Here is a 14273-nt window from a genome sequence, read left to right as displayed (position 1 = left end):
TTGAAAGAAACCAAATTTTCCTAAGAATCAGTCGAAAGAAATTTTAGTTTGAAAGTAGGAAAGTGATTGAAATTTGGCTGAAAATAGCCTAACTGAGAACAAAGAACTAAAAAGGTGTGAGGTCGCGTGGCCCCAACAAGATTTAGGAAAGTTATTATTTCTATCTACCTAACTTGTTTCTATGTTTCTTAAATAAGCTTGAAGAGGTGTTTCCTAACCTTAGTTAAACCAGTAGTTGCGAAAGACTGAAACCACCCCCATGATGTTTCCTACAATTAACGGTGCGTCCAACTCAGTTCTATTTTCTGATTGATCCCAACACCAAATAGCCTCCCACGCAGGCGTTTTTAGGGGAGCTCGTTTTTCATCCCGAGCTCCCCTAAAGACGCCTGCGTGGGAGGCTAAACACCAAAGAGGTCGGTGCAAAAATCTTTGATCAAAGACTTAACTGACCAGCAAAGGTTTGCCAGTAGAATCTAAAGTTTGTCCCGCTATTCTGACAGCTTGCAAACACCATCCTTTGTCCCTTAACAAAAGATATTTGAGATAAGTGGAACTTTTGATTACCGAACCGATCTAAAAACAAACTTATTTATATATTATATATCCCTGAATAAAGTTAAAATGCCCAACACCGAAATAAATAGAATAAACTGAATACTGAAATATTCGTGATTTAATACGAAGAGAAGCGCTAAAGCAGACTGAGCAAAAATGTACCCTAACACATGGACTAACCATGGTGATCACGTTAGACTACTCCGTTCGACTCAACTTTTATGCTAACCTAAGTCGAACAGAAAACATTTTATCATAGAATGCCTGGCTATCTTCCATAGCTTTGACAACATCAGATGGATACTCTATTTCTGGTTTACTTGAGGAAGAGTCAGATTTGATGAAACCGCTGCTGTTTAAAGCCCCTCTTCGCCATGCTATAACCCAACCATCTTGCCAGGCTTGGATTATTTCGCCAGGTTTCCATGTAGTCATATGCTGTTCATATTTGATACCAACTCGATCACAATACTCCTTCATGATCTCCTTTGGTGATTCGAGTAGGTCATCGGCATCTACAACAACTGGATTGGCATCAAGGTTATCTTTGACAAACGAATACATTTCGAAAAGTTCCTTAAATCCAGCTTCTGGAGGGTCAAAGTAATTCCAACCGGAAGCTTGGATTTCTGGATTTTCACTAGCGCAATACTGGGAAGGAATCGTCTTCTTTGGATTTCGAATCAGAAAAGAATGTTTCGCGTCTTGAAAAAATTCCTTTAAAAAACCCAATCTTCCTTTCATGTAATAAGCCATATCCTTGACAAAAAGTAAATCAATGTTATCGTTATTAGCTTGATTCACAATTTCCCTGGCAACGTTTTCGTAACTCGCTTTGGGATCAGCCTCTTTTGAATCATAGCGAGAGCTTTGTCTCTGAGGTCCAAAGTAAAACGAAGCAGAAAACGGTTCTGACATCAACTGCGTGCGGGATAAAGTCAAAATCGAACGCTCAAACGCAGATGAACAGGATCTTAAGGCTGTCCATAGGAAAACATGCTTCCTTGGGATTGTGCTTGTCATAGCTGTGGTAAACTGCGAGTTAACAGGAATCAGAAATAAATGAATGAACGTAACGCAAATGAAGAGAAAATGCTACAAACATACTACACACGAATGAAATAGCAAAGTTTGTGATTGGCGCCTTGAGCCATAGTAAGTTCCATGCCTCCTCTTGTCCCAGTATTTTGGAACAAATTTGGGTATGACGGAGTCACAGTCACCGTGATATGGGCATCCCCATTCCCAAAACCCTAATGATATGGGCATCCCCATCCCCAAACCCCTAGTGATATGGGCATCCCCTCCCCCAAACCCTAGTGATATGGGCATCCCCATCCCCAAAACCCTAGTGATATGGGCATCCCCATCCCCAAACCCCTAGTGATATGGGCATCCCCTCCCCCAAACCCTAGTGATATGGGCATCCCCATCCCCAAAACCCTAGTGATATGGGCATCCCCATCCCCAACACCCTAGTGATATGGGCATCCCCATTCCCAAAACCCTAGTGATATGGGCATCCCCATCCCCAAAACCCTAGTGATATGGGCATCCCCATCCCCAAAACCCTAGTGATATGGGCATCCTCATCCCCAAAACCCTAGTGATATGGGCATCCCTATCCCCAAAAACCTAGTGATATGGGCATCCCCATTCCCAAACCCCTAATGATATGGGCATCCCCTGTAACCCTAACCCTAACCCTAACCCAAATCGCTAAGGTAATATGAGAAGGGGGTGCCCATATCACTAAGGTTTTGAAATGAGGATGCCCAAAACGCGGGGGTGCCCATATCACTGTAACAACGGTTGTAAAGAATCTTTATGAGCATTAAACTTCATTAAAAAATAAATAAAAACGAATTAATTATATTTTGGTTGTTCAACTAATAAAACATTTACACAAGTATATAATAACTTAAAATGGTACAGATGCACTGTTTGAAACCAACAGAAACATCTGTTACCGAGTTTTGCGACAAAAGCGTAAATTTATTCTTCGGGAAACTCATAAACATTAAAGTAATACTTTTTCTAGTACATGAACTGTTTACATAGCAAAATTTCCTGAAATAAGTCATTTTTTAACCTACATGACAGCTCTCTTGGCCGTCATGTAAATGCAGCGTCACGCAAAAGCTTAGAAATTCAAGCGTACTCTATCACAAAACCAAGAACCCTTTTGAGGCGAAAATTTGTATGAAAATTAGTTTTCAGCTTCTCTAATGCATCGTGAAAGTAAAATCTCGGTAGGATCGATAGTTTTTTAGTTTGAATTTTAGTGACATCATGTGAAAACCATCAATACGAAGCTGTTCCATCCGTTCAGATCACGGGCACCCAACGACCGATTGTTCCAAATACGCCAGAAGTGTCTCAGATGGTTTTCTCTGTGCTTTAGAAGCCTTTGGTTAATTTGGAGTCACCCTAAAAATTAGTTATCTGTTCGGATGCCTTGAAATGTGAATAACACACTCCGAAAATCGTAGCGTTACATGTAAGCTATTAGAAAACCTCCGAATATTTTAGACGAATTGAATGGTTATCCAGAAATTTTTAGCTTTTCTCAAGCTTTAGAAATTTCTAGGCAATGTTTGCTTCTTCGAACAGTTATTTTACAGAAAAAAGTCGCTGGGTGCCCCTGTCAGATGGTGAAAAGCGAGTTAAAGCGATATGCAGAAGCGTTATGTTTTAACATAACAATCAACAACCACTCCTGCGCAGTTAACCATGAAGTGGTGAACGCACAGAGAAGGAGTATGAACGCGTCTTTACACGACTCAAGTAAACGTTAGCTTAATTACATGACACGGATGCGGAAGATGGTGCACGTAGTTTTAACAAGAAGACTTAGGGGCATAACAAATACGGCTGAGCAACTACAAATTGACGATCAAAATCAGAATGTAAATTTGCTAATCGCCATTAGATGGTGAGCTTCTATAAGCTACTGTTGATATGAATACCAAAGTTCACGGAGTAAGACATCTTTCACTCCACTGAAAAGACAACAATAAGACATAAAACGAGTAGAAAGCCTTAGTCAAAACTCACCAGACTAGAACCTAGCTTGCCCTGAAGATAAGAAAACTGACCAAACTACCAGAGGGCTTCACACTAGTCACTAGAAGTAAAATTCTCTCTCCCCGCCACGTGTCGCATTTTCTCGCGTGGGGTGATTTTCACGCGCCCTCGCGTTTCGCTCGCTCTACTATCACTGAGGAAAAATGGGGGACTACTCGTAGTCTAAATTAGTGTAGCCTCTTAGCGGAGCTCGTATTACTTAGGCGTCGATAAAACCCGGAACACGCAACATTCCGGAACATGCCGGAACATTCCGGAAAATCCTGGAACATCCCGGAACATGAAAAAATAAAATAATTTTCATGAAAAAAAATAAAATAATAATAAAATAATTTTTGTAAAAGTTAATTATAACGTAAAATAAGAACAACAAAAAAAAAAACAAAACGAAAAATAAAGAAGTAAAGAAAAAGAAACTCGTATCATCTCCGCGTTACTGTTTTGCCGCAAATAATTTGTTGGGCGAGTGAGGGTCCATGAAACTACTACGTATACGAATGTGAGTATTGTCCACTAACATCTAAAGACAGGTGCCCCTAAGCTCTTCTTAAGTTCACAGAGCCTAGTCTGCAAAATTTTTAAGAACTTTTTGCAATGTAATTTTTAATTTAATTTTTTATTGGAAAACGATATTTTTGGCCCACGACCCACACCCACACCAACGACCCACGAAATTTAGCTTACACTAGACATAAAACAAGAAAGTAGAGATCGAATACATAGCAGACTCTTTGTGTCGTCACGCAACCCACAAAGAAACCAGTGAAGCATACCTCTTTTAAACTGAACACAGAATAAAGTACCTCAGTTGTAGTAAAACCCGTATTAAGCCGAGTTGCAGGCCTTTCTAAAAACGCTTGTCACTAGATAGGGCTTTCTCGTTTATATTTTGCGCTTTTCATATGCATCTCCGCTATCATAGCTGTATTTGTGACCGCGTATTAAAACAGCTATGTGTTTTCAGTCAACATCAGAACTAAAGCTAACTAACTGCAGTTATTTGAGCTTACTTACTTGAAATGTAAAATCATCTAGTACGACCGGCGACCATAAATAACTGAAATGTTCAATAAAAGCGAAAGGCAGCCCTTCATTTGGTGTAAACCGTATATGGTGGTTTGTTTAGTGCCGGTTCAGCCCTGCAAAATGAAGGTGAAATGAAAGGTGTCGTGTATTACATACTCGAGGGGTTCTGACCCATTGGTAATGCCTTATATGGGTTTTAAAGCTCTATGACCCACCATCTTATATGATGGCCTTATCAGGCTTTATGTTATATTACCTCACCCCGAAAAAGGGTGACTTATAACTTTCAGAAATAGAGATCTGTCTACAACTTGAGTTAGTCAGGCTGCAATGAAAGTGATTCTTCTGGTATTGTGACGTCGAAAACTGAGCCTTTTAAATACGGACTTCGTTGCATTATTCATTTTCGTGTAATCAAACAAACGGATCTATTTCAGCCCTTTGCGTTGTTGTTAAGCGTTGGAAAATATCGGCTCAAAAATGGTACTTCAACAGTGTCTTGCGTGTAATACCTTGGTGAGTGTAATTATTGATAACAAATACGTTCTTTCTTGTTTTTTGTCGATGGCTTGAACTGAATTTTACTTCTGCACAATTTGCAAATCAACTGTCGGTGTGAGTAGGAATCTGTTTTGGCCCACATACACAGTATAGCACCCAGGAAAAATCATTTTCCTCTGAAGTACAAGAAAGTCTGTCTAATTTCGGAAGTTTCTTCTTTTTAATCTAGCCTTTTAAAATCACCAGGCAAGTGGCTCTGTTGCAAAACTGCAGAGATAGAATTTCGTGTTTATTTGGAAAGCCCTGAGTCATGCATGCATCGCGACCTGCGACGGTCCGGGAGACGGAATGTGTCAGCTCTGTCTTCCACTTTTTCTAATATAAGAAATAATGTTTGTGGTAAAGCGAGTTTACATTTGTGTCTCGTCAAAATAGTTTGCAAAACAGAAAATGTGCTGTCCGATTAATCATAATTTTAGCTGTGCGTATTCAGTTCATTTTACTATGAACTCAGCAATTTTGTTCTACTTTTCCGGCTGGTTAATTAAGGTATCGACAACTCAATATAATATTTTCCGGCCCGGAGGGCAAGTTAAGTGGATTTTTCGCTACAAATTATTACTTTAGAAGACTGGGTTATCACTATAAATTTACGCTAGCTATCCATGACTCATGATTTTTTTTTTAAATTAATACATTTTCATTCTTATTTAAGGCTTTATTGCAATAAATCAAAACGATTCTGTTCGATGTCCCTACTTTATATTGAGACATAACCCTGTTGACAATTCTTTATTTTTAGATGACTGCCTCATCAAAAGCGTGTGTCTGCGGCCACGTTTTGAAAGAAGCGAGTCGTTTTATCGGTGGAAAAAGATTTTCAGGTACGAAACCAACGTTCTGATTCTGAATTTTTCGCAACTTTAACCCAGTGTGCACCAGTCCGCACACGTGTACCTAAAAAATGTCGAAGATACGTAACAACCAAAAAAAAAATAGTCAAACAAAGCAAAGGAACGAAAGGTAATTATGGGATAGCTCATAAAGGATTTAACTACCTATTCAAGAGCATAGTCAAGATAGATGATTACCTCGCCATACTGATAAAGAGAAAAAATTTAATCAAGTCACCCGCAAAGACAACCAGTCATTGGGAGACGTGGAGGGATGTGTTAGAAAACTGTACATTTCCCCCTTGTTCATCAGTTATATTTCTCGGGTAAAGAAAGTTTCAGTAAAGTGAAGTAAGTTATCTCTAATTTCGTACCCAGATCTCACTCTGTTTTACTTTCCCTTGGCCTTGGGAGATCTGGGTACGAGATTAAGTTATCTCGCCATCATAGGTTGCTTTTAAAGTAATTTTGTTCTGTTTGCTTTTACAGAATACCGAGCCAAATTATATTCTCGTTTAGAGACAGAAAACTTGAGAAAAGAAGGGCGAAGAAATAAGCCACGAAAGCTGGAGGTCGCCTGAAGGTAAAGGACCCGTTCGGATCGTGTTCCGTTGGATTCAATCATTTTCTGTTTTTTGGATTGATTTGATTTGCTCGCTTTCAGTTGGAAAAAAACGGTTTGTGGTTTTTGATTGCATGATCAACTTCTTTGACCAGTTCAGAACATGGATGATCGGGGAAAAGCTAAACTGTTAGTAGGCATCGTGTTTTAGTCGTCATTAGTTTGGCGCGTGAATTGTGCGCTTGTGCGACTAGCCGGCCGTGGTAGGCCCAAATCCCCTTTCCCTCACCTCCCTGATATTCCCTTTCGAATGCCTGTCACGCAGGCTAGTGTGTGACGACCATATTTCAAACCATATTTCAACCATATTTCAAAGAAAAACAGATGATACTAAGAGTTTCTATTGGAACAACCTCAAACCCGTCTTTAGTTAAAACTGTTAATCCCAGGTAGTTTGCCGCTCATTGGTGCGTTCGCCATACAAAACAACTAGGCAGGCTAGACTGAGTTAATACAGATTTTCCACGTTTATTACAATTGTAGATACGAAACGTGAACGGCAGTCAGCAGATGGAGTAAAAAATATAGAGGAATAAAAACTCAGACTAACAATGCTTTTCTTTTGTTTCTAGAACCGATTTGCAGTAAACCACACCTCAGTAAAGAGGAACAGAAAGCCCATAAGAAAACGATTCTCTTGCTTACGAACAAATCCAGTGTCCTCTCAGCTGGGAAAGGGCTGTTCAAATATGGTACCGACAGAGCTATTGAGTAGATTGCCAAACGCCCTCCGGGAAATAAACCGAAAGATAGCAGCACAGAACTTCATTTGGCTGGAATTGCAAATTGAGAAGAAAATCAGTTAGCTTGGAACTGACTAAGAGTTTTCGAACTGGAAATCGAGGGAGCATAAAAATAAGATTTCTCAGTTATATGATTTCTTTGTGTTTGCAGCGACGATCGCGAAACACTTACTCCAAAACTTCAGATGCCGGTAGAGAAGTCAGTGTTCTTAGAGCCCCATCACCATCCTAGTCAGTTAAAATGAAAAAAACTGGAAATAAAATTAAAAGCAAAACTAGAACAATGTTGAAATTTAAACATGGTCAAATGGTTATGAGATTTTGACGTGACTTAGTTTATCACACCCCCTCTGTCTTTTCTAATTACGCCCTCGCCAACCTCCACCCCACACGACCCTATAATGACCGAGTCAAATAAACGGTAGCCTGCGTGGCGGGCGTTTAGATTAAAGGGGAAGGGGAAGGGGAATGGGGAATTTGAGTGCGCGAGAGCGCTCGAGGGAGAAAGGTTCCCGTCCTCCCTCCCTCCTCGCACGCCGTCTCGTGCCCTAAGTCCCTTCCCCTTTCCTTTCGAACGCCTGCCACGCAGGCTAAATAAACGGTAATATAAATAAGCGCTGCAGCGTGATGTTTATTCTAGGAAGATGCCATTTGGAAGAGGCACGTTGATAGCGACTTGCTTGACTAGTCGTCCTTTATTATCCCAAAATCTTTATTATATTAAGCCTCTGTCCAGTCGACCCAAGCTGGGTTTCGTGTTTTAAGGTAGCCTGCGGTGTCCACTGAGTAATACTGTCTTTTTTTGAAAACGGTTATTAAAATAACCGTTTCAATTCTAAGTGTAGCGACACGAAAAAAACACGCAGCTGGAAAAAATTTGAATCTTTTTTTGATAAAACCCTACAAATTAAATAGTACTCTTTAAAAGGTTTTTCAAAGAGGTTTCATTTGTATGAATGGTAACACCATAGAATCTCACCAACAGATTAATGCAAACAATAATCTCACCCAAAACTTGGTTTGCTATGATGCTGCTTACACACGGTACACGGTCACTTACTGTGTCTGTGTTTTGCCCGGGTAAAGGTCGATACGCCACCGGAAAGTGTTAACCAGGAGAATGCAAGGCAAACCGTCAAACGCTGAATGTTACAGAAATGGTACAGTCCCATATTTTTTTCGACAATAAATAAACTCGAATTTCAGTATGATTTTATTAGCATGGGCGACTGTTTTTCTCGTTTGCCATGACAAACAGGCGAAGGCAACATTCCTTACTGGTCGCACCTTTTTCCGCTATGACATATGACCGATAGGTCTTTCTTGTGGATAATATTTAGTCGGGCGTGGTTTTAATTTTACAATTCTTACGTACGTACGTATTTAGACTGCAACAATGCCGCTATTTATGTCCATCTCTGCGGAGTTTTCTCGAACTTTTCGAGCATGTCAAAATAAATGCGGTTGCCTAATGAGTGACTTTTTATCTTCTCACGTCAGAAACGTGTAGTAAAACCAGACTTTTTCGTTCAAGACTTCTGTTACCCATGGATAAAATCAATCAATGTTTTACGTTATCATTAACAAGCAACTTCAAGTATATTTTTCTCTCCCGGTTATGTAATATCAGGCTTAAGTACCCGAGACGGCTGCATGGTTTGGGAGAAGAACAACAAAAGGGTAAGGGATTAAAAATGCACCGCCTTATCACATATCCTACTTCCTCGACCAATTGCAATACTGAAAAAAATAAATAACGAGAAACGCTATGGTTGCATATTCCCTTAAAGATGATACAACTTCTGTAACCCTATCGATAGAGCATCAACCGAGTTCCGCAGTTGTAGTCGTCATCAATTCTTGCGTTTACTGGAATTTACTGACACGTTACTGAGCGCCTATAATTCAGTGGAAATTATGTAACGTAGTACCTGCCTTGTTTGTCAGAAAAGCCATGAACTGTGACGTCACTGGCTACAAAGCTTGTGGCTCATTGATACTCAAGCAAACCAGTCGTCAAAACCACGAAGTAGTTTATCGATTTAGATCAGAACTGCGCCATGGTTCTTCAACAGTGTTTGGCCTGCAATACAGCGGTAAGAAACTAAACGAAAATCTTCGCTAGTTTAGTTCGAAATCTTTCAGTTACAGCTGCTCCTGTCTAAGTAATATTCAAATTTGTCGAGGAAGTTCTAATTTTCATAAATTTTGTTCAGCGACTCGTCCAAAGGCTTTTCGCGATCTTCGCTTTTACACCACACTGTTTGTTTGTATTCTTCCCGTTTCTAAGTCATTTTTAAAGCAATAACCATGCCGCTTAAATACGAAGATTGATTCTTGTTCCAAACTAGTAGGTAGATCCAATTTATATGCGGCTCTAATTTAGTCGCCCCGGCCTCCCAGTGACAACATGCGTTTAAGATAGCGATCAGACCGCGCCGTGGCCCTAGGTGAGTCCTAGGTTTCTAGTCGTTTACTTGTCCGAAAAAAAACTGGAGAAAAATTGGGAATTTCACTTTGAATATTACTTGAAAAAATAGTCCCGTGCAAAAACACTTCTGAGGAAGCTTGACGAGAATTCATGTGAATGGTCACACAATAGAAAACTCGCTCTAACGGTCGAAAAATAGAACCAAAAACCGGCCATATTTGACTCTAGAGGGAGTCAGGAGGATTGTGATATTTAGAACAAACTAAATTCGTGTATAACATCTGTCAAACAATGAAACGTATATAAACTAAAACATTAGCACCTAGAAAAGCGAGAGGTCGAAACTAAAAATGAGTCTGATAAACGAAACTCACCCTAGGAAAACGCTTTGGGTCCGTTATTTAAACGAAGTCTAACTTAGACCTCGGTTTAGGAAATCTTTGAACCTCCAGATCTCTTCTTCAGTGGGTTATCTTAAGAAGACAAATTCTTTTCTAGTCTTCGTTACATGCTTTAGTGAAACTGTTCACGAAAAATGGTGTTTAGATAAAAGCGTTCAGCAAAGTGAAAACTGCTTAGAACACGGTTTTGTTCAGTAAGACACTGGCTAAACTCCATTTAAAAAACTGACCCTGTGAATTGTTTCTTGCCCGTTTAGTTCTACTTGTATATTTAAAAGTATACTGACTAAAGGCCCGGCTAGTTGCCTAAGACAATAGTTGAAAGGAAGAAGAAATTGAGAGAGAAATTATATAAGCTTCCCTATCATCATTCAATCACCATTGCAACAAAATACGACGCTTTCTGGCAACGCCAGCTCGTGTTTCCAGCCTTCCTCATTTAGACTTGAACTTTTGTAAAACCACAACAAACACTGCTCAAATAACAAGTGCTGGATATTTGCGCACTGGGACCAGAAAAGAAGTTGAAATACGAAATAGACTGAGCCTGATCCTGGCTACAGATAAGCGACAGAAAAGTAAACGGAGAGGTCAAAATAAAACTTGAAAACACTTCGAACAAATCTGCCCGATATTTGTGACTCTTCCAAATGCTGAAACTTCAAATTCCGCAACTATTTTTTTCTTTGAAGATTTTCCCATAATTAACAAAGAGGAAACGGAAAACTGACAAATAAATCCTTTTAAAGTGGGCGAGCAGGGCAGGCAGGGCGAAGCCAAAACCTTCTTCCGTTCTTACAATTGCCGGATTGCGCGCTTTTGCGAAACATTTTGTTCTACAGAATGATATCAACAGCAGCAACAGTTCACAGGTGAAATAGAAAACATGGAAGTCGATGAATTAAATAAATGTATAGCAAAATTTTACGTTTCCGTGAGGAAAACCGACGGCAGCTAGTTTAAGAAAACCAGCTTCTTGTCGATCAGGGCCACCCTTGACCGACATCTCTTTCAAAAACATGTCTCTTTTTTATTTTATTTTCTCGAATAATCATCAATGTAATTATACTAGAACAATTAGTCGCTTTCGGCGACTTATTGTTAAATAATCTTAATCGATGATCATGTTCTCTTTAGATGACCGACTCATGTATCTCGTGTGTGTGCGGTCATGTGTTTGAGTATTCAAAGCAGATTGGCGGAAAGAGATTCTCAGGTAAGACCAGGCGTGCCTTTTTTGTATCGCGAGCGTATGGGAAATCTAACAATCCAAGGCCTTATCCAATCTAATTCCCAGGGCTTTTCCGAGATTGAGGCCAATCATCATAGTGGAGGTGGTGTTCCGGCCACCTGATAGAGACCTTTAGATTCTAAGACGAGTACGACAAGGAGTAAAAGATTTAGTACTGCTTGAGCGCGAGCCAGCGTCATTTTGGCGGGAAACTTGGTAATCAGTAAGAATGTCGTAATGGCAGGAACAAGTTTTGAAATGCTAGATGTTTTATCATTTTGCGATCGGGAAAGGGCTTAACCTACTACGAAGATAACAGTGTTAACTTTCCTTTTGAAAAAAGTACAATGAAGCATTCCGGGGTGTCTATTTTTTAGAATACGCGAAAAACTTAAAGTCAAATCTCATACTCGTAGTCGTTTTCGTCCTTGAACCTAAAGGTCTCTCTATAATCTACTTATTTGTTTTGGCGAAGTGGGAGCGTATAAAGGTTATGCGGGTTATGAACAAATTCGCAACTTTTATTACTATTCCAGGCTTACGGAAGGAGTTCGTTCACGACCAAGGTATATGTTGAGAGTAAATAAATCTTGAGTTAAAAACAACATTTATCTCCTCAGAATATCGTGCCAAATTGTATACTCGTCTGGAAGATAAGAGAGTGAAGAAACTAAAGAGGGAACAACGAAGAGCAGAAACTAAAGACAAATATGCGGATACACCAGAGGAAAATAAGGTACTGGGGTGGCTAAAACAAACATTCAGAACCCACGCGCGTTCTTGTGAACTGAAAACGAAGGGTATGCATAGAATGCATCTGGATGTAGACACTATGGTTTACAAATATTCCCCGAGGGAGAGGTGAAACGATACAGATATAAACCGAGAAGTTCCGAGACTCAAAGTGTTGAGTTGGTAAATAGTTGTTTTGGCTACGGTATATAAATTAACTAATTCATGGTCAGTGGCCAAAAATACAACCTTGTCTCCAGGGCTCTTCCCCTTTTCTAGGAGAAAAGATCTGGGGACGAGGTTGAGTTGGATAAAAATAAAAAAGGACACTGATTTTTTGTGTGCAGAAAAGACGCGCTTAGTAAGAGATTTGGTTGTTTCCATTTTTGTTGATAGTCATCCGGGGATTTTTTCAAGTGCACTTTTATGATGTACAACCCTGGAAAAGTCTTCGTACATCTCAGCAATCATATTATAAGTCCGCCATTGATATATCGGTTCCAAAAAAACGACCCTTACTTAGCTACCAGGAGACACACCATTAAAACAATATTGCTTTCAGTTGCAAGACTCAAAAAGGAGCTAAAGATCAATGAAAAGTTTTGTTTGCGACCAACCTTATTTTATTATTTTCAAACATCCTAGACCAATAAAAAAAGAAAATGTGAAGACCTACCGAAGACCAGGACTCACTCTCCCAGATCAACAACAATCAACCGACGGAAGAAAAGCAAACGATATTCACGCCTAACAGACCCCTCCCTCAGAAGAGTTGTGCTTCCGCCAGAATTGGTGTCCAGACTTCCAAGTGCTCTGCAGGAAATCAACCGACGACTGACAGGACAAAATATGATGTGGTGGGCAATGCATTTATTGCAAAAAACACAATAACGGTCTCTTTTGACTGGTCTAGATACTTGTGAAAGGATAGCCTGCGTACCTGGCGGGTTTGTCATCATGATGCCCCGTGTACTTTCTTGGCAGCAGAAACGAGCGGCGAAGCTTATTTCCCTTTCGTAAACGGTCTTTGCCATTTTTAACGGTGGATGCTGCCATTGGTAACCAAGCCTTTAGACATGATAGATGTATTAATTTCCCTGGATTAAGTGACAATAAGGCAAATAATACGTTTTTGAATAGTGTTAGAGAGAACGACGTTGAAGCCAAAGTTTAATTTACGTTAAAAATTATGGAAAGTGCTAGGGTCACCAGTTATTAATAACAGTTTTGGTAATGTCCTTGAATCTTTCGGTCTTTGGCGGGTAGGTATGGTAAGGTGTAGTGGTAGGGGAGAGAGATTGGATGCGAAAGGTCTAGGTTCCGGCGAGGTTCGGGTTCGACCCTGAGTTGCGATCTTCTTTCTTTTTAATAGAAAAACTCTCAATAACAGGTCAAAAGTTTTTAAAGTGTCTTAAAAATGGCAGCGACTTTTTACGAAAGGGAAATTTGCAGCGGCGAAACATGGAGGGAAAATTTGCTCCCAATATTCTCACGGCTCCGCTGTCAAAAATAACTACAGTATTCACCCACTTATCCCGCCAGCTACGCTGACGAGTGACAGAAAAACTATCGACAGTAGGAGTCTATAACCTCGTTCATGGGCCACTGTCCACAACTAGAGGACTCCCGAAACACTAAGGTCTAGCCAAAGGTCGAACTTTTCATGAGACGAACCAAACTTACCGTACATCCTCTATTAAGCCCCCTCTCTCAAATAAGCCCCCCTCCCCCTAATAAGCCCCCCCTTTTTCAGGGGAAGAGAGTTTAAAAGCCCTCCCTCCCCTATTTATTCTTCACTAATAAATGCTAGACTATATTAATCAATCACGACTGTAAAACTTCGTGTGGACTGATCCGGGATGGTTTATTTACCAACTGGAAGTTCGGATATGATTCTGATCCTCAGCTTCATGATCTAAAACGTCTTGTACTTGAGCTTTTCTACTCCGTATTCTACTTCTTTATGGAGAAATGATACCGTCGTCCTTTCTACATTAAATAAGCCCCCTCTCTCAAATAAGCCCCCTGCCTCTATTAATTCCAACCCC

The 14273-nt window shown here is 40.1% G+C and overlaps 3 protein-coding genes across 3 annotated transcripts; 2 read left to right on the top strand and 1 right to left on the bottom strand.

Moving 5' to 3' along the window:
- Nucleotides 1-679: 679 nt before the first annotated feature.
- Nucleotides 680-1593, bottom strand: LOC140935791 (uncharacterized). The gene has a single exon (XM_073385354.1). It carries the CDS (start codon nt 1579-1581, stop codon nt 778-780), a length of 804 nt encoding a protein of 267 aa, XP_073241455.1. The 5' UTR covers nt 1582-1593; the 3' UTR covers nt 680-777.
- Nucleotides 1594-4665: 3072 nt separating this feature from the next.
- LOC140934175 (uncharacterized) lies at nt 4666-7502 on the top strand. The gene is made up of 4 exons (XM_073383848.1): nt 4666-5187; nt 5975-6056; nt 6555-6637; nt 7260-7502. The coding sequence occupies exons 1-4, from the start codon at nt 5152-5154 to the stop codon at nt 7491-7493; spliced, it is 435 nt and encodes a 144-aa protein (XP_073239949.1). The 5' UTR covers nt 4666-5151; the 3' UTR covers nt 7494-7502.
- A 1794-nt stretch (nt 7503-9296) lies between these two features.
- Nucleotides 9297-13779, top strand: LOC140935796 (uncharacterized). Its single transcript, XM_073385359.1, has 4 exons — nt 9297-9526; nt 11400-11478; nt 12114-12229; nt 12871-13779. Exons 1-4 carry the CDS (start codon nt 9491-9493, stop codon nt 13114-13116), a joined length of 477 nt encoding a protein of 158 aa, XP_073241460.1. The 5' UTR covers nt 9297-9490; the 3' UTR covers nt 13117-13779.
- Nucleotides 13780-14273: the final 494 nt, after the last annotated feature.

Source organism: Porites lutea, chromosome 4, assembly GCF_958299795.1.
Source record: "Porites lutea chromosome 4, jaPorLute2.1, whole genome shotgun sequence".
Classification (NCBI taxonomy): Eukaryota; Metazoa; Cnidaria; class Anthozoa; order Scleractinia; family Poritidae; genus Porites; species Porites lutea.
This window is presented reverse-complemented; position numbering and strand designations above follow the sequence as displayed.

What these genes read in the sequence shown, in the direction of transcription:
- LOC140934175 (XM_073383848.1), top strand. Translation starts at nt 5,152, where the DNA reads ATGGTACTTCAACAGTGTCTTGCGTGTAATACCTTG. An exon ending in GTCTTGCGTGTAATACCTTG is followed by an intron (nt 5,188 to 5,974) that starts GTGAGTGTAATT and finishes CTTTATTTTTAG; the next exon opens with ATGACTGCCTCATCAAAAGC. An exon ending in CGGTGGAAAAAGATTTTCAG is followed by an intron (nt 6,057 to 6,554) that starts GTACGAAACCAA and finishes TTGCTTTTACAG; the next exon opens with AATACCGAGCCAAATTATAT.
- LOC140935796 (XM_073385359.1), top strand. Translation starts at nt 9,491, where the DNA reads ATGGTTCTTCAACAGTGTTTGGCCTGCAATACAGCG. An exon ending in TGGCGGAAAGAGATTCTCAG is followed by an intron (nt 11,479 to 12,113) that starts GTAAGACCAGGC and finishes TTATCTCCTCAG; the next exon opens with AATATCGTGCCAAATTGTAT. An exon ending in ATACACCAGAGGAAAATAAG is followed by an intron (nt 12,230 to 12,870) that starts GTACTGGGGTGG and finishes CAAACATCCTAG; the next exon opens with ACCAATAAAAAAAGAAAATG.
- LOC140935791 (XM_073385354.1), bottom strand. Translation starts at nt 1,581, where the DNA reads ATGACAAGCACAATCCCAAGGAAGCATGTTTTCCTATGGACAGCCTTA.